The sequence below is a fragment of the Chroicocephalus ridibundus genome, chromosome 4, assembly GCF_963924245.1.
Source record: "Chroicocephalus ridibundus chromosome 4, bChrRid1.1, whole genome shotgun sequence".
Taxonomy (NCBI): Eukaryota; Metazoa; Chordata; class Aves; order Charadriiformes; family Laridae; genus Chroicocephalus; species Chroicocephalus ridibundus.
This window is the reverse complement of record NC_086287.1, coordinates 77,841,790-77,861,141: the sequence shown is the minus strand read 5'-3', so window position 1 is coordinate 77,861,141 and position 19,352 is coordinate 77,841,790. Positions and strand designations below refer to the sequence as shown.

Sequence of the window (19,352 nt, the reverse complement as noted above, 5' to 3'; positions counted from 1 at the left end):
CCTTTTAAAAATACAGACTTGAGGAATCAACTCTAAAAATATTTAGTTTACTTCCTCCCAGTGCTCTCGCTTTGTAAACTTTATGTTGCCACAGTATACTACAGTATTGAGATAAAAAAATAAAAGGTTGCAAGGTCTTAAAGATTCACTGAGAAGTTGTCCTACAGCATGAGAGAAACACGTATGAAAGAATCTGTTCAGCAGATTGGAAGAAAACTGTACTATTGTAAATTATTTGTACTGTAAATAAAAATTAGAGTATAATGAAAATATTAAAAAATTCTGAATTCATAAAGTCGAAAGACAATCAACCATCTTCAAAGGCCTATGTAGCTTCAGGTAACTTTGTACAGTAAATAAAATTAGAATAGCAGTTTATAATTCGAGAGAGTGTCTGACGGTCCTCCTTTCCATCAGAATTTTCAACGTAAAGGAGAAGAGACATACAGAATAAACAGTAAATACTAATGCAACAGATGAAGAATGAATGCAGCTGGAGTTATAGGATCTTCATTCAGCACATAACCTGTATTGGGTCAATTTTTGTACTTCATAGCTAGTCCTAACTTAAGCGTATTGTTCAAACGTACGTTTAAAAGTCTGGGCAATATACCTGAACTCCAACACAAGAGAATCTCACATCAGAAGAAAATGATAGTTATTTCAGAAATATACCTCTTTCTGCTTTGATCTTCTCAAGGATTTCATTTTTGTCTGCTAAATCAGACTTGATAGCAGTCTCTAGTTCAGCAATTTGCAGTTTCAGTTGCTGTTCCTTTAACATCCATTGCTGTTCATGGGTCATACTGAAGACACTGCAATAAAACATGTGGCATGTGAAAAACTTTTAGAAATCAGCTTGAACAGAAAATAATAAAGAAAAAAGCTTTTAGTGGCACAGAGACCACTGTCATCATGTCTTAGGAATTAAGTAAACATATGCTGGTCTGCTGCTGTTGAAACCGAGGCGCCTTTCTCAGGCTGCGGTTAAAAAACATGAAAGAGTTTGTGGGATGAGCAAAGGAACTGGCCTTAATTTAGAGCTCCAAAGTCAGAAAAGTTGGCAGCATGCAACATTTGTGGGAGTAGAAAAGGAATTCAGATGCATATCCCAGAGTAATCCACAACTCCAAACCTCAGTAACTGACAACTGACAAAACCATTCTTTCCGCATACAAAACCTCTCAATGTAGAGAGCTGGGATCACCCACCTGATTTCTTTTAAATCTGTGAAACACGCAGAGCCTAAAGTCAGTTGCCCATTCAAAGAAATGTTGACCGCAAAGTGACAACAGTTTTGTCATACTGTAAAACAACAATTCTGATACTGATTAAGAAGCACATATAATATAATATGATCTTTCTCCTACTTTAAGAAATCAAAAACAGAGGTGGGCAAAGAAATTAGAATAACTATTTTGCCTGTAACAGATTATTTACTTGTAAACTACCAATCTATGTGCAATAAGGATTGCATGGACACAGAACCAGAACTGCTGAAACCACAACAAAATGTGTAACTCAGATTGAAACAAAATTAAGTACGTTATATAATTTACAGTATAATTCCTAGTAGGCAAAAAGACAAAGCAATGCAATGTGCTTTCATCTCATTTAGACATGAGTACTACAGTCTTCATATTATTATTATTATTCAATACTCGCATTCTCATTGACTGGAATAAACGTCCTTCATCTTAACCAATCATAAACCAGTTTATTCACTTTTGTATTCTGTGAAAAATCAGAAATAGTAGGTGTGGTGGTTTTTTTAAACAAAAGAGTCAGTTCCTGAACTCTTCATCTTAGTGAAGCTCACCAGTTAAAAAAGTTATTTTTTACATCTATAAACGTATTTAAAAATCTTCTGATACCCATTCATCAATCTGTCTCTCCCAGATATGTATGTAACAAAAGCCTCAACCAAAAAAAACATAGTGGAGAAGAAGTATCACAGAAGGGACAGCCCTCATAGCTTTGAAGACTGTATATGCCAACTGAAAGAGAACTGCCTGTTTTGATGGCTACGACTAAACAAAGTGGTTCTGAGTACATATCTATATCTAATATATTTGAAGAACGACCTTAAGATTAAAGACAAAAAAATATAGCAAGAAGCGTAGACTCTGAAGTACACGGCAAGAGTTTATATTCTTGATTTCTGACCTTGATAGAAACAGTTCTATCTCTCTCGTCTTTTTTTATACTATATCTATCTCACCTATTTATACAGTTCTCTAGGCATATACCATCTTATAGTGTGATAGAGCGTCTTTTATAGCATGCATGAACTTAAGCAATGTTTCTAAATCCTACAGCAACATATACTTAACCCTGCTGTAATTTTGAAGATAATATGCAGGAATCTAATGCACGGAACCCACAATAATTTCTATAATACTGCATAGGTACAGAAGAGACACAATGTGTTCTATAACTGCTTAGATTTACCACTCTTCAAAGTTTGATTGGCTCCCATAAGGAAAGAATACATCTTAGCAAGAGAAGACGTCAAATACTCTTAGTTTTCACTTTTCTGAAAACATTTTCAAGTTTAAATGAGCATGAGATCTAGTTATATGTGCATTCGTTATTTTTAGGTACAATTACTTCACATAAAGATTGTGGCTACACATTATTTCCGTTTCTCAAAAGACTGTGCTGGTAGAAAAATCATTAACAGTTACTATGATAGTAATTCAGAATTTAGATGTTCAAACAAAGAACAATTTAGAAGACAGGTTTTATCCAAGCCTATATAATGCTAATGTTTATGTCAGTTTGAATTGAGTCCACTTCTGTCAGTTCCTTCCTTTGAATTTTAAGATTACTTTTACTTGAATTCATGTGGACTTTCTTTCACATTTACTGTACTTCACTGGAGTTGGAGCCATCTGGGTAACTATAAATGGTCAACCACATCTGGCACCGTTTCCTTTGGAGGGAGTTTAAGCATTGCTAGATTTGCATTACAAGGTCATATGAAAACAATTCCTCCAAACCTTTTTTCCAAACGAATTGTTTTCTTGGCTACTGACTAAATAATAAGAGTCAACTGACAAATTCATACTTGTTCTTTATAAACTTTTCAGATCCAGTTCTGCAGTCTTGGCTTTGGCAAAATTCCCATCAACTTCAAATGAATTCATAAAAAAATAACATTAGCAAAGAATGTGTTTTTGTTTCTCATCCTCATTAAAAAAAGAAAGAAATATTTATTAATTACCTAGCACTTGTGGGCACTGGCCTACCCACTCCTAGCAAGAGATAAACTGTAGTAAGGTTGCATTGTTCAAATGAGCAACAAGAGAAGTTTGCCATTAAACAGTAGTTAAAACGAAATGATCCATTTATCTTTCTAATTTCTTGTTACTTATATAGTAACATGGAATGAATGGAATATTAATCAAAGTTTAAATGGGAGCGTATGGAAAGAAAGTTCATTTTAGGGAAAAGCATATTGCAGATTCCTGGGATATGAGAGAACCATATTTACATTTATATTGTTAAACATCTTTTTAAATTAACCCACTATGATTTAAATAGAACAGAAAACTTCAAGCCAAGGTTGTAAGTTGATTTGTTAGTAAGAGCTATTTCTCTCCATAGAGTAGAAAAAATAATCATACTCAGAAATATTTATAACATGATCAGGCTTTGGAGGAATCTCCAATGAACTTAAGTAAGAGACAACTGACCAACTACCCCTGTACAAACTCTAAATATTGTGATTATAAAACTGTTAAATCTCATACATAAAAAAAATAACGTTTTAAGCTATTGGTACTCACATTTTTTTTGCTACTATATTTTTTAATTTCACCGTAGAAAGTACAAAAAGTATAACACATTTTGTACTAATACTATAAACAACATTTGACATCACTTACATTGTGTTTACTCATTGGTATTTTTTTTGACAGACATCACACTGACAAACCAAACAAAATTTAAAAGGATAAATAATTTTGATATGAGAAAAAACTTCATGCATTTTACCTACTTTCTGAGGCAACTATTAGCTCTGGGAAATTTATTTTCTAACCCTCTTCAGTATAAAAGACCACATGGTTTCACAGTAAAAAGAAAAGTTCATTTGAAGGTAATTTTTTCCTTTAATATGCTTGTGTTGATTGCCTATAATTATTTCTTTCCTGTACCAGAGAATTTCTGAATCATATCTGGCGATGTATTTTCATTTCCAATCTAAGCACTGCTGATACAATTTATACAACTTATTATGCATAGGAACCTTTGTAAAAACTTACATGAGCATATACAAAAACTTCAAGCAGAATCAGTACAAGTGAAATGGTAGCTGTTACCAAAATAAACAAACCACCCCTCAAAAATAAACACTGGAGAAGCTGTCAAATACGAGGTGTTATATAGGTCCACTAAGAAGTATAAAAAGTACAAATGCCATTTTTCCACAAATAAAATAAAATAAACCCAAAGGAATATAAGTCTACCTAGGTGTATTCTTCTTTCAACGAACCCCCTAAAAAATTATTAAAAATTCAAATAAGAACTTTTTGTGTTGATGTTCAAAATAAAGTGACTTCTACTTATTTTTTAAATAGATTTTTTAAAAAAGTAATCTACTATTTCAAGAGTATTAGAACAAGTATGGAAGCTACTCTGTTTCAACAGAACAGATGAAATACCAGTAGGAGACAATAAATGTTTCCATACACACTTACTGATATGATGAACAGTAGCACAAATATATTTACATGTGTGCACCCACAATATGCATATGCACATTCAAGCACACAGTATATGAACACCTATTAAACGGGACAGGACTCAAGTTTTATATATATGGAAACCATAACTTACCTGTTATACAGTTTATCATAGTTTTCCTTCAAGAGTTCCTTCTCTTTTTCTAGATCATTTATTCTTTCCTGTAACTAAAATGAAGAAGGAAGTTTCAAGCAATGCACAGCACAAAAGGAAATTACAATGAATGCGTAAAGACAATTAGATAACGATTTGTAGGCGCTGTCAGGCTTTTCTTTGTTCTTTTTATGCAACGGTCCATTAGAAGTTTCAAAATAACACTTTTTTTCACCACATGGATTTACGTTTGGCCCAGAGAGTCTTTTTCATGTTGTTTATATGAAGCTGAGACTAGCATGTCACAGTTGAACTACAGTATCTAATCACATTCTGCCTTATGCAAAAAAACCCAAACAAAACAAACCAAAACCCACCTAACCAAAAAAATCTATAGCATTAAAAGTTTTTATTTCCATTTTTGTGAGTATTAGTATTAGCTAGTTAATGGCTCCTGTAAATATTTTTTTAATTGACCTTAAAGAAACAACAAGTCCTTGCTTTCAAAATACTCCTTAAAGCAGGATATGGTTTCAAAGATAAGAAATGCTTTAACCCAGAAGATATATCCTACATGCATTATAATAGTTCAAAGGTTTGGGAGAAATATCAATGAGGTAATCTTGATAAACTTGGTTCACACAAAACACTTTCAAAACAGGTAAGCCAGGCAGTAAAACTAAAGTTGCTACAAAATGAAAGAAAAAACAAGTAAGTTTGTAGACTCTTACTCATATATTGAAGAGAATGAGGGATAAACCACTTGATTTTTAACCCTATATGTGGGTGACTGTTGTGATGAGACTTGTCTTTGAGAGTCACTAGACAAAGATATAGACGCAACTGATTTAAACGGCTGAGTAAGATGTAATACTGCACCGTACTGTAATCAAATCAGGTTGAAATAATACTGAAAAACTAGCAATACGTGATCAATAAATCAAATAGTATGATTTTTTTCTGGTTAACAAACTACTTGTTTAGTATCAGACTTGACGTGAAATCCTATGCTTTAACCTTAAATATTATCCAAACACTGATGCAGCGACTCCGTGGCATGGAGACCAGGTATGGTTTATGATTCTATGAAATACAAGCTGCAGCCACAGGATTTTCTTTTTAATGGGATAAAAGTATATATTATCAGGTCAGTCTTCTAAATGTGTTTGAAAGGTCTATTAACATCTCCACAATTAGAAGGTATATCATTAACTTTTCCCTTATCTATGTGTACTACCTAAAGCAGATTCTAGCTTTCTTCAACACAATCTCACCTCCTCTGTCCTTTGGTTTGAAATAGCCACTGACTGCAATTCTTTTTCAAGATGGAGGCACTTTAACCGCTCCTCTTTAAGCTGTAGGTTCAGTTCGTCACCTTTTGCTATTAAAGCATCATGGCTCATCTTCAAGTTCTTTTGGTTCTATGAAAAGGAAGGTAGGAAGGAAGAAAAAATCCAGAAAAAAATTTTAAATAAATCACACTTAGTAGAATGTTATGGCTCTCTGCATTTTCAACCAGTGGTCTCTTATGGCAGTATTGAATATATATTCTCAATGTGGTCAACAGGAGACACTCTTGAACTAAGTAACTGAAAGCAACTTTCATTACACACGGCCAGGAAAAGGTGGCATTCTTCTTGCTCTCATGAACATCAAACCCTCAGTTCAGTCATGAAAACAACCAAGAAATACATCTGTTCAGCAATTAAAAGATTTTGCTGTGGTTACAGTGGTTAGACATGCTGACCAAAAACACTGCAGTAGCAAGCAAAAATGAATGTTGACCACAGTTATGTTAATCACAGAATTTGCCACAGATCTGTTAACCCTTAATTGTATATATATAATTGTTTCATAATCCTAATGCATTCAGTTCTATTTCCCCGCTAGCAGTAATTTAACGAGGGACTTATGATTTCTTTTACATTTTAATTTACTTCAATGGATTATATTAAGGCACATTTAACCAATTTTAATATTAAATGGATGATGCTGATAGAACCTCTATTTCCAGAATATTAGTTAATATTACACTCTCTAAATTCCACAATGCTTTAATAAAGCCTCAATCATTAAGAATTTCCATGTACATCACATTCAAAGTATGACTTGAAACAAAACAGCCCAAAAGCCAGTCTCCTGTTTAATAAAATGAGTATATGAAAATTTATGTCAAATACACGTATGAGTATAGATAATGTTTAATGATTGTAGACAAAGAAAAGTTAGCTTCATGTATTCCATATAATAATCCTACAAAGTAGTTAAATGGAGAAGCTGAACATGAACCCTCTACAATTTGTTTAGGTTCACATGCAGTCTGAATATCCGAGAAAAACAAAAAACCCACAGAAAACTCAATCACCAACCTGATTTTCAGTCTCTTATATCTCATTTCTCCATAAGGAAAAATAACACAGAGAATAAACAATATTAGGAGTCAGTCTTATTTCAGAGAGATAATGAAGTATATTGCTCATCAATTTTTAACAATCTTTCTTCAGTGCTCCTCTTCCTCTGTCCTATATCTGTGAACTGTATTTCAATAACTTCAAAAAATGACACCTTACAAGTAATTTTTACAGTTTTCATTTCTCTCCAAATTTCGTTCCTTTCTCCTCAAAATCAGAATCCTTACAGTCTCTAACCTTTCCAACTGTCCAGGTGAACTCATCTTCTCTTCTCCATCTCCCAGCCTCGGTTTCTTCCTGCAGTTCTTTTCCATTTCAGTAACTTGTGTCACTTCAACCCACTATACATGAAGAAACCCCGACAACCACCTTGGCAAAGCTGCCATTCATAGACCATTTCGTCCTTATCTTTCCTTAATTTCCAAAACCATTGAAAACAAATTCAACAATCATTTATTCTACTGAACCATCTCATTAAAAGCACTAAAAATATCCTCTTCAAAAATCTGCTTGCTTCAACTTCATTCTAATCCTTCAGTGTCTCTGCTACTCTCCTGACCATTTGGGATAAACTTTCCTCATTAACTTTAAGGGGACCATGACTTCACCCTCATTATTATTATTTTTTTTCTCCAAAATGCTACCTTTAACTGGATTTTCTTCTACATCTGGGTGTTCTGTCAGCACTTTTTTTCCCATTATGCCCAAACTGTTTTCTATCCTGTTCTCCCTGGAGCATCCCAAGACTCAGGTGATGGCAACAATTGGGATGATGATTTTATAGTTTAACATTTCGAGTCGGGAATTTTCTTTCTTTGGGAAACATGCGTTGATATTGTTGTCAATTAGAAATAACTCACTTAAAGAAAAGGGATCTATACCTCCCAGAAATATTGTACAAATGAACATATACAGCTCTCAATTATAGATGTGAAATTGTTGTACCGATTGCTCAAGAGAAGAACTCTCTACAGTATTTTAAATTGTAGTTGCACAGGTTAGCACATTTCATATTACTAATCATGAACTCCTGAATGTTAAGTCTGTAACTGAAGCCAATAAATATACCAATGGGATCAAATACATAATCCAAACAGTTTCAGGGTCCTTTGTTCTCCTAAGCAGATTACACAATTCCTTCATTTAACTGGCTACATTAAAATTCTTTATCAACAAAACTGTCCTGCAAATGTTTGCTAGCAAACTTCAATATCATTAGATGGAGCAGGATTATAGGCTTTTATCATTCTGTGGTTTCACATTTTGGGCTGACTCAAGTTCAAAAATTAAGATGGAGGAATTATATGGGTTTTAATTGGTAGAAGCTGAAAGTGATAATGAACTCAACAGTCATAAAAATCATCAAGGTAAACAAAAAAAATTAAAAACTGCTCTGTTGATAAGTACTTTATGTGCCATCTAAACTAGAAATTTTGGATTTTACAGTTATTCACATTTAGTAGACATGTTTCAAACATTCAAATGACTGGAAATGGGAAAAACATTGTATCCATTAACTTGTCCAAAAAAAAAAAAAAAAGAATGAGACAGAAAACACACTCATCCTTTTCAAAAATACAGCTTTCACTGTGAATATCAGAAACAATGTCTTCAAATACCAGTTTGAATCCTAGGCATGTGTTTCCATTCAGCTGCTGCCAAGATACAGGCATAAGCACTTGACGTTTGCTGTAAATTACCAAGAAGTCTCATATGATTTAAAATGGAACAGTTTACTTATCGCCATGTGAAACCTGTCTCCCCGGGAATTTACATTCTACATAGTTCACCCTATGAAAAATTAGATTTGAGCTACTAACACAAGACCTGCTTTGGTAGAGGAGATATAGGTAATACAGCAAGGCGGGCGGAGGAAAGCAAAGCAAAGCAAAACATAGAAGCAGAAAAACACAGGAAAAAAGGAATGGAACAAAAATCTAATGGCACAAGTGTTATTTAGCATGCTCACGTAACAAGAAGCAGGCATCAGTAAGAGTTTACCAGGATATCTAGTGCTTCCACCTCATAAAGCTAGGGTACTTCATAAAGCTCTATTGCAGGTAGAATTCCTACTCACAGGAACTCTCCCACTTCTAAGCTGTTCTCATGCTACCACTGTCTGTATACACCTACAGTTCTCCAAATAGATATGGGAAGAAGCAGAAAACTGTATAACTAAAACCTATGCAGAATCTGCCATACAGTTACATGTTCTGGACATATTTTCATAAAACTGCTCTTTTTATAATGAAAATCTATTACTTACAGTAGCCCTCTAAAATAAATTTCCATGAATTTATGAACAGAAGTTAAGTCCTAATGTCAGAACTCTAAACAGACAAACCTCCCCAACTTTATCAAAGACTGATGAAGTGAGGGGGATCTGGTACCTCTTCTTTAGTAAGTCAGCACATTTAAGTCAAAGCCCTCTTTTTAAATGATCAGAAATCTCTTTAGACAGCCAGACAACTCAGTTCATTCTCCACAATCTGTCTGGGATGGCTTTGCAGACAAAAATCTTTAAGACCTGCTAGACCCATCTGAAAAAAAAATTAATTTTAAGACTAAAAAACCCTACAAATTTGGAGTACCTTGGGTGGAACCTATTATGCGGTTCATTTTCACGTACTCAGCATTGACTCAGAATCAAGAACTGTGTATATTTATTTTCCATTTATGCATGCTTATGTGACGAGAGTAAAGGAACGTTACTGACCAAATTGCAATTACCTCTTGAAGGTGGAGAAGTTTTCCTTCCATTGCTGAAAGAGCATTGCTTTTTTCAACTAGCTGTTTCCGGACCTTGATCATTTCCACATTGTCTCGAATGTTTAGCCTTCAAAATTTTAATAAAAAGAAATGCATCAGGAGCTTAAATATACAAAATGAATTATTATTTTTATCTTGAAAAGTTGAAATCCTTTGCAAATCAGCTTTCTACAACACGTTTGGGAGAGATTTAGTGTGACATACCCAAAATAATTTCTTCTTCTATAATCCACATTACACCATTTCGGTAAATAAACATTCTACCGCATGATGACATAGCAGCTTCAATCAATACATAGATATCTTTGTTTATTGTACCAAACCATATATGACAGGAAGAGAAAACAATCCTATACCTAAAGAGATGATTTGTTTCCCATTTATTCATTTTCCACCCTCCAAAGTATTTGGTGCCAGCAGATTACCATTTTATGCAATTTCCTCTTAGAGTTTAAACGTATGCAGCACTGCTAAGAAACACCTTAAGCACTGCTTAAGTAACACCTGAAGTCTGGCTGGTGTTCAAACAAGCTGGGGGTGTGTCTTAACTACATGAAAATCACTTAATATCCATCTAGCTGTTCTATATTGTTATAATTCTAAGATTAATTTGAGAACGTACTGTTTAACAGAAAGGATGTTTAAAATAATTCAAAATTTAAATAAATATTTATTTCTGATGTTTTCCCTTACTTCAAGCAGTGAAACTAAACCCCTTGATTTTCGTAGCTTCTTTAAGTACAGAAAAAGAAACCAATTCTGATTTTTATTAATATAAAATATGATAAAATCAAAATAAACCTTTAGCATTTGAAAAGGTAATTTTTCTTCCAATATTTATCTATTTTAGACATATTGGAGGAATTGTCACAATGCCATACTGGAGCAAGAAAATGGACTACAAAGCTCACACATCTGTAAACCAGCTGAGTACGTGAAATACTTTCCTTTTATTCTGTAAAATATCAAAGCCTATTGTGTTTTGGCATTGCCCAGTTAATTGTCCTTACACAGAAGATAAACACACTCACAAACCTGAGATCTTCTGCAAGAAACAGCCGTAACGCAATGCTAAAACTATCATGTGTCTAAAACATGTTATCTACATAAATTAAAGTTGTGGTGAGTATAGACAGCAGCACTGTCTGGTGCTAGCTATTTAAAAGCTAATGTAGTGGCACGTTTTTATTAATCTTGTTCCACACATCAAACAAAAGGCTCTGATGCCTTCAAAGGCTTTTTCTTTTTTTTCCCCCTTCTTTTTTAAGCAGGGGGCTTTTTTTTTTTTAAGCAGGGGGCTTTTTTTTTTTTTTTAAGCAGGGGGCTTTTTCTTTTTCCCCTTTTTTTCTTTTTAAGTAGAAAAAGGAGCAGATGATAGTGAAATTTATGATGTACAGATGTAAACCCCATGGCTCCTGACAATCAACATTAACTATTTTTTCAACAGCAAATGAAACAGCATTTGATTTAAACAGGTTTGGGGTACTGATATCATGAAGTAAATTATTCAAGTTCGCAAGTGAAAATTACTTTTTATTGGGATCATTTCAATTCTTACAATTTTAAGAGTATTTATCTCATGAAGTTACTAGCTACAGAAAGCATGTGTCATTAATTTCGTATTAGTGCATTACATTGATCACTATCTCAGCTCTCATCATAGGCTACAACAACAACAAAACTATTTCTCTACAGTACTTCTGCAATATTTTATTTATTTATTTAAATAAAATATGTCTAAGAAACATCCAATACACAACAAGAAGCTTGCTGTTGAAGAACAAAATTATTTCAGATTTTGTGGGTAAGGCAAAGTTAATTGAGGATGATTCTGTTGGGAAGATTCATTTTTCTATAAATGAAGTCACAAAACAGTAGAATAGAAATTAATTATCTACACAGCTTTCTCCCTCCCACGTAGTTGATGTATTCTGCTCCCAGAACATCTGCTCAGGTATTCTGATATAATAAGGGTTATATACAGACTTGATATAAAAGTCAATGCTACCTTTCACTTATGTAGATAATATTTTGCTCAAAGAATAACAAAATAATGTATAAGAATAAAGCTGTACTAAGACAGCTCATTCAATATTTCTCTATTGCCAAAAAAGCCCAAAATTCTGCCACAGAACCTGAAGACAAGGAGGTAAGCCTGGAGCAGAAGTTAGAAAAAGAAAAGGAACTGATATCCCTTTAGAGGCAGTAACATGAATTAACAGGCATACTGATTTAGCTCTAGCACGCCTTCTGCCACAAGTGCAAAAATAAGGAACATGAACTCTTATTCTTCCACTCTAAACCTCATCTTAAAGCTGGATTAAAAAGTCTGAAATTGGAAATGAAGTTAGGAGAAAGTGACTCTTTAAAAAACTAAGAATTATGTTTGGGGTTAATGTCTGAAGTACACCGAAGAGACAATCTCTTCTCCAGACCTCTTATCATTTGGATTAAAAGCATATAGAATGGGGTCCCAATAACAGGCTGGGGACCATCTGTGTGGGAATGGGGGACTGATAGCAACCTACACCAGAAGGAAATGATTAAAGAAAGGATCTTGACCTGCACTGTACAAATTTATGCCAGTAAATCCCAGATGGCTAAGCTAATAAAATTGAGGTCTAATTAAACCACATCCCTTGCATCTTGTCTTTACTTCCATATGAGCAGGACATGAACACAATATTGAGACTACTCTTAGAGAGTCCTGACTATTCTATCAACTGAACCCGTGGCTCACAAACTTTCCCTATTCACATTCAGAACAAGTAAAACAAGCAAGTAAAAAAAATATCACCATATTTCTCAGGATCACTTACCCTCTGTGTGGCAAAATAAACAAGAGGTTTCTAGGCTAAGGGTTTTCAATCCCAAATGCATCAATGGCCAAGATATATGCACAGACTCCCAAGCAGGGAAGTACAGAATAAAATATCAATATGCAGTACTCCTCTCATTTTACAATGCTTAGTAACTAACAGGACTATATGTTGATATACATTTTGTTGTTTCCTTTACCTCTTATTCCTTATAGGAAGTCAAATATAAAGGCGGAAAAAAACCCCTCAACTATGTTTGCCTTCTAGTAGCACCTTTATGTTGTAATCGATAGTATATCGGCAATAAGCAAAACATTAACATTGCATCAATAGCTCTAGCATCTAAGTTATTAAGGTTATTTAAATATGAATATAAAATTCTAAATTTGTTTGCCTGGCTAAAAACCTATCTACAAATGAAAAAAGTCATGATCTTTAAGGAAACTGGTTAAAAATGAAAATTCTTTTTATACTAGAGATGGTGTATATATATATATATATATATATATGATAGACATGATTTAGCACATTCTTATATATGCTGTAGTCTATCAAAATCCTTTAGATAATGCATTGTGACTAACATGTTCCACATTTTAATCTAGGTCTGCAATGCTACAACGCAAACACAGAGGTTATATGTGCATCAGATACGATACTCCTGTTCAAAAATTCACACATTTAATAGGTCTAATTCCAAAGTCAAGTTGCAGCAAAAAATGCTGAAGGAATTAAAAACTAACTAGCAAATAAGCTTTTGCATTAAAAGACCAACCAACCAAAACACAAAAAAAACCACAAACATGTGCAAAACCCAGGTACCTGTTTCACAAATGCATTTTGGGGTGGCTTTAAAAATGTTTTTGGAAAGTATGATGAGCAATTAAGTTATTTGAAGCTAGGTGCTTGCAAAATGTGATTGTTTAGACTTACTGTTTTAACGTGAGCACTGTGTATCATAGACACCAAAGCACACGTTGTTATGGTTTTGGCCATCTTTAAATTAAAAACAGTGAAGCTAAATGCAGTCAAATTAAGTACATAAGAAAATGTGTTTAGTCTAAAAACCCGCAGGCCAAGTTTCTCCCTTAAATTAAAATTAGGTCAGACATATATTCCTGAAACAATCCCCAAAAAACTTCTAATGAAATATTGAAAAAAACCATTGATTGCAGCAATGTTACAATAGTCATGTCACAGAGTACACTGCATATGACATCAGCTCTGTTACGTATCTTGTGTTGCTATATAGAACCTGTATTGAAGCTGCAAAAGCAGCTTTAAAATATAACAGGATTTCTTGTGGGTATAGGACTCAGGATAACTAGAATCTCCCTCCCTTAGCGCTGATGGATCAATGATTAGTAACTGTGGCTGCACCACTACTTGGAAACTACAGTTATTTCAATCACGAGAATTTCTGAATCATGTAGCAGAATGTTTTCCTTAAGGTTGAAAGTAACCTAACGTTGTTAACACCAGGCTGAGATCAAATGGTACTACAACACAAACATTGGTGGAAGCACATTTATTATGTCCTTTTGGCACCATACAGTTTTTAAATTATTTCAACAGATTAACTGTCTTTGGGTAGTATCATAACTAGATGACAGCCACGTGTATTCTTACAAAACACAATAAAAAACTGCCAATTGTACCAAAATTCAAAACACACAAGCTTCAAAGATGAAATAAGATGACCTTATCAGTCACCCAAATTCCCAGTTTTTCCTCCAGTATTCCAGTATTGACAGTTTTTTCCATGCAAAGAATATTAAAAATAAGAATTATATAGAACCTATAACTCTATTTATGTAATTAAACAACTAATAGAGACTGTTCTAGATAGCAGTTATAAGACTTCCAAGAAGGAAAGCTAATGAAAAACTCCTAGAGATAATAGGTATAGGTACCTATGGTTACAGTTAAAACTGGAGAGAACAGTATCCCTCTAAGTTCTGGCTCTGGTTCATTCAGCATTAAAAAAAAAATATATATAAAATGGGGATTAACAGCCTTCCACAAAGTAGTGGCAAAATTATAGAACTCGAACTGTTCTGGATATGCACTAGTGGACATTTTTCAATTTCTTTCCCTTGTGTCTTCAGCCAAACACAGTAACTCTTAAACGCTTCACGTATCTTTTATCCAGTTTCAAACAAGAAATAAAGGAAATAATTCCAGAACTTCAAACATGAATTCATAGATTGTAACTTAGGTCAAGTATCATGGATTCTATACAAGTAATTTGATAAACATGAATTAATATGGATCTGCACTACTTTTTATACCCTGATTTTATTTAAGGATTTTTAGCTGAATTTAAAGTGTATCTTTACTTTAAAGCTCCTGAAAATTTCACAGAAACATGGCAGCTGACATGAAATTCAGAAATTACGTTCAGTTTCTGACTGCTGTACTTAAAGAATAGTGTTTATCTATAGAAAAATGAAGCAGAGGAGTTCTTTGAGATTTCTGTCAGATTATTTTCAAATAATGAAAGAATATTTTAAATATTTTCTGAATTCACTGTAGGCACAGACTGAGAAATTATTTATTATAACAACTTCTTTAACCTATTTAAACTATAGAAAGGAGCTTCTGAATAGGGGAGACTTACGACTTTGTGAATAATTTAATAGCAAACATTATGATGTATTATTTACGTAGCGACACTGATGCACAAAAGAATGCTCACACATAATAACGGGATCCCTCTCTTGAAAGGCAGTTAAAGAACTGACCACTTATTTCTCATTCAAGTAGAACTTGCATTGAAATCAAATGAGTAAGAAATGCAGGATCATGCCGTCTTAGATCCTTAATACAATACAGGCTGAAAATGAAACAGTCAAAAGAGGGAAAATATATGCAAAGTTATATAATTTTGCACATATTTTTGCAAAAGTGAAAAAGAAAGAGAAAGAAAGAAAAGATATTAAACTAATAGAGGCTTTACTGTGAAACCGTTCCACGAGCATGTTTGTCTGGCTTTGTTTCACTACACAGATATACCACATTCCTTTAAAAATTTCCTAATCTACCCTTACAGGGCCATTATTTTTATACTGTTTGTAGACTCCAAAATATCAATGAGTATTAATGAACATTAAATTATCCACTTTGGACCTGTATCTAACATTTTCCAAGAATTATATTGAAGAAATAATAGATGATTAAAATTTAATGAGTTGAACTTCAATTGAATCTGAATCAGCTGGAAATGAATTCTCTAAAATAGTAATTATGAACCTCTTTGTTTATTTGTGTAAAAAACATAATAACCTATTATCGTAACAATCTCCTTCGTTAGAATTATCCATGGCTAATCGGTAAAACATTTTATGACTTAGTTTCACCAAAGGGAAAACAATGAATAAAGCAAATATTTCTTACCAGAACAAGTAATTTTCACAGCCATATATAAATATTACGAAATAGCTCTTCTAATGCTTCTACCATGGAGATTTCTGTTTTTCACAGTACCTTTGGCTTGTTGTTTCTTGCTTTTTCAGCCGTAGGGCAGATTCTTCAATTTCCTTTCCTTTCTTTCTCAGCCGACTCACAAGTATCTCTTTGGCGTGTTCTAGTTCCTCAATGTGTTCCCTTTGGGACTCAATCACAGTCTCCCTGTAAGTACAAGCATTTTACGCTACAAAACCAGGTAAGTATTTAATAAAAGAAAAAAAATCAAAGGAATACTCCAGAGAGCAAAAATTTTAAAAGTGTGGAGCAAAATTTGTGCTTCTTAATGACATATATCACAACAGAGGTTTAAGAGTTCCAACTTACTATGACAATAATTAGAGGTCACCGCATGAAAAGATGTGAATGGTACAATAAATAGATACATAATTCACACACATTATCAAACATAACACAAACAACATAATACTCTTAAAAATAAATGTTTATGTGGACTGAATAATATTTAGCAGAACCTAGCTGAAAATACTGTTTATGGTTTCTTACACTCTATATTAAATGTACCCTTCTCCTAATCCATTAGTACCAAGTGTTTTCTGAAAAGGAAACAACCATTACTAGCTATCAAAAGAATATGAGATCTTCAACGGATAAAGCAGTGAGAGTACATTTTAAGCTTTTATCCTGAGTTAGGTAACTTCATGCAAAAAAATCAGATGTGTCTTTAGCAGTGGAATTTATCCAGTAAATACAATAAAAAAAGAAAGGCAGAAAGCAATAGAGATCAGAGTATGAATGTTTTTAGTGGCCACAACTTTGTGATTTTTATTTTCTTGACAAGTTAATCTCAGATATCATTTCCAATGACATTTTTTCTAATAAGAATAAGCAACAATTTATCTACGATGTTTTCCACTCTAAAGCTTTTGATGCATCAACTGTTTTGATGCACAAACAACAGTTCCTCATTACTTCAAACACCTACTGTAGACCTGAAAGTACCTTGAGTTTTTTGGCCATGTGTTTGCTTTTGTGCTTGAGTGCACCACTTTGAGCAACTGTGCTTATTTTTTCCACCTTTGTGAGGACTGAAATCTCTCAAAAAAAAAAATGCTATTTGAATGTTATCTGCATTATAATACAATGTTTTTGACCAGAGTTAGGAGAAAAAGTATTGTGATCACCAAGATTCATGGCAGTCTTAATGGATAGCTCTTATTTCCCTAGTCTTCAAAAGTGATAGTTATAGAACAAATAGCCCTTTCTAGGCCAATTGCTATAAAATTACTAAAGATTTTTTTTTCAGTAACAACATTCTATTATGATGCAAATTTTTTTTTTTTTTTAAATTTCAACTGTTTAGCAAGGGTTAAACTCAGACAGGATGCTAGCAGGAGTGCAATTTAAACGTTGTTAAATAACTGAAATATCTTTATTAAGATCATTTATAAGAATATTTTTGTAAAATTATTTCCTATGATCCCACTATATCTTTGTGTTTACAAAACTTCAAGCACAAAATACGTAATTACACATTAATTCATATATTTGTACACTAAGCTTGCCCATTTATTGAAAATTTAGCATTTATGGATATTGCAGCAAATTTAGGTAAATCATTATGGAAAGAAACACTTTTAAATACCTTTTAAAGAACCAGGTGTCTAAAAAGTATAATAGGTTCCTATATACTTTGGAGAAGAAAAATGTTCTAATCAGACCTCAATAACTCTAAATTAGATGTTAACTATCTTTTTTTCTAGAGCCTATATAACACATCTCTCTTCCCAGGCAGTCTCTACATTAAGGATGTTATTAAGAGTTTCCTGAGCTTCAATTTCAGTTAAAACCTGCAACTGGACTACAACCAACTTTCAAAATGTATAAGTGATCAAAATCATTTAACATTAGTATCCTACACTGCATTTTTTGCAACTTATCCATAAAATCTGACCACCTTTAGAAATGAGGCTTAAATGCACCAGCATAACACATTCAATACAGTCACAGCTTGCATGGGTTATCCTACGCATTTCAGGAGTTATGTTGGCAATAATTTTGCAAAGATTCTGGTTTTGTCAGTTTTGTCGAATAGTAAGCGAGGGAGCATTGCATCCTAGCAAAACGAGAGCCTCACAACTGAATATCAATTTTAACTTCCAGCCACATTCTTATGTAGCTATATTTTGCATTCTAAATTCCTGATCCTATCTTTTCCTTATCATAAAACACTTCTGCATTGTTACCAGTGTTAACGTTGTCAGATCCAAAAACTTCAATTTATTTTCTGAAGTAAAAACTTCTGAAAAATGTATTTTTTTTCCTCAAGAAAACCACAAGTTTTAACAATTACAATAACAAAAATTAAGGAATATGAAAATCATACAAATTTCTTATTTCAGCTCGTGGATCCTCAAGCAGAATCTGTCCATATCTTGGGAGCGCAAGGTTAGGTGATCTCACTTCTAAATCCTGAAATTCATGAATTCTAATTCCTGAAAACAAAGAAAAGATACATTTTTGTCATACTAAATGAAAAAGCATTTCGCAAAACAAAAATCTCTATACAGTACAAACCCTTACAACTCCTATGTAGGTGCCATAAAAAGTATTTTTACATCAAATTCACATGGAAAGAGATAATCAGAGTATCTACAATATATCTGCCATAAAATTTGAACTATTGGCAATACTGCACGTGCTGTTAAAGAGAAGTACTAAAAACATGTCTTGAAACGTTTTCCTTAGAAGATTTTACTTTTAAGACAGAGAACAGAGATGGCGTCTTCAAAGAAGAACAATATCAATCTTATTAAACAGGAAAATGGACTTGTAGTCACTTTTTCTCTGATAGCACTTTCTTCACAAAATCACAAGTGTCATTTACCTAGACAAGCAACTACAGGACCATTTTTAGCAGCAGTGCAAATAATTTCCTTATGTTCTTTAGAAGCATGCTAAGTCCCTGGTGAAGAAGAAAAGTGAGAAATTACTTAAGGACGAATTGTAAGTTCAGGAGTAAAAGTAATGGTTTCTACAAATCTTTCTCCTTCTCTTTCTTCAGCAAGAAGAAATTCATGAAGTT

General features: G+C 33.3%; 1 protein-coding gene across 5 annotated transcripts in view; it reads right to left on the bottom strand.

Annotated features, from left to right (window-relative positions):
- Positions 1-19,352, bottom strand: part of RPGRIP1L (RPGRIP1 like) — a 78,161-nt gene that overhangs the window by 48,468 nt on the left and 10,341 nt on the right. For 4 of the 5 annotated variants that reach the window (XM_063334318.1, XM_063334321.1, XM_063334322.1 and 1 more), the window contains 6 exons: positions 18,654-18,762; positions 16,328-16,471; positions 9,984-10,089; positions 6,117-6,263; positions 4,843-4,916; positions 676-815 (listed from right to left, as the gene is read on the bottom strand). In XM_063334318.1, the coding sequence (XP_063190388.1) occupies positions 676-815; positions 4,843-4,916; positions 6,117-6,263; positions 9,984-10,089; positions 16,328-16,471; positions 18,654-18,762 (720 nt within the window). Of the gene's footprint in view, positions 1-675; positions 816-4,842; positions 4,917-6,116; positions 6,264-9,983; positions 10,090-16,327; positions 16,472-18,653; positions 18,763-19,352 lie in introns of those variants that run through there. The other variant, XR_010070971.1, reaches the window with a different exon arrangement.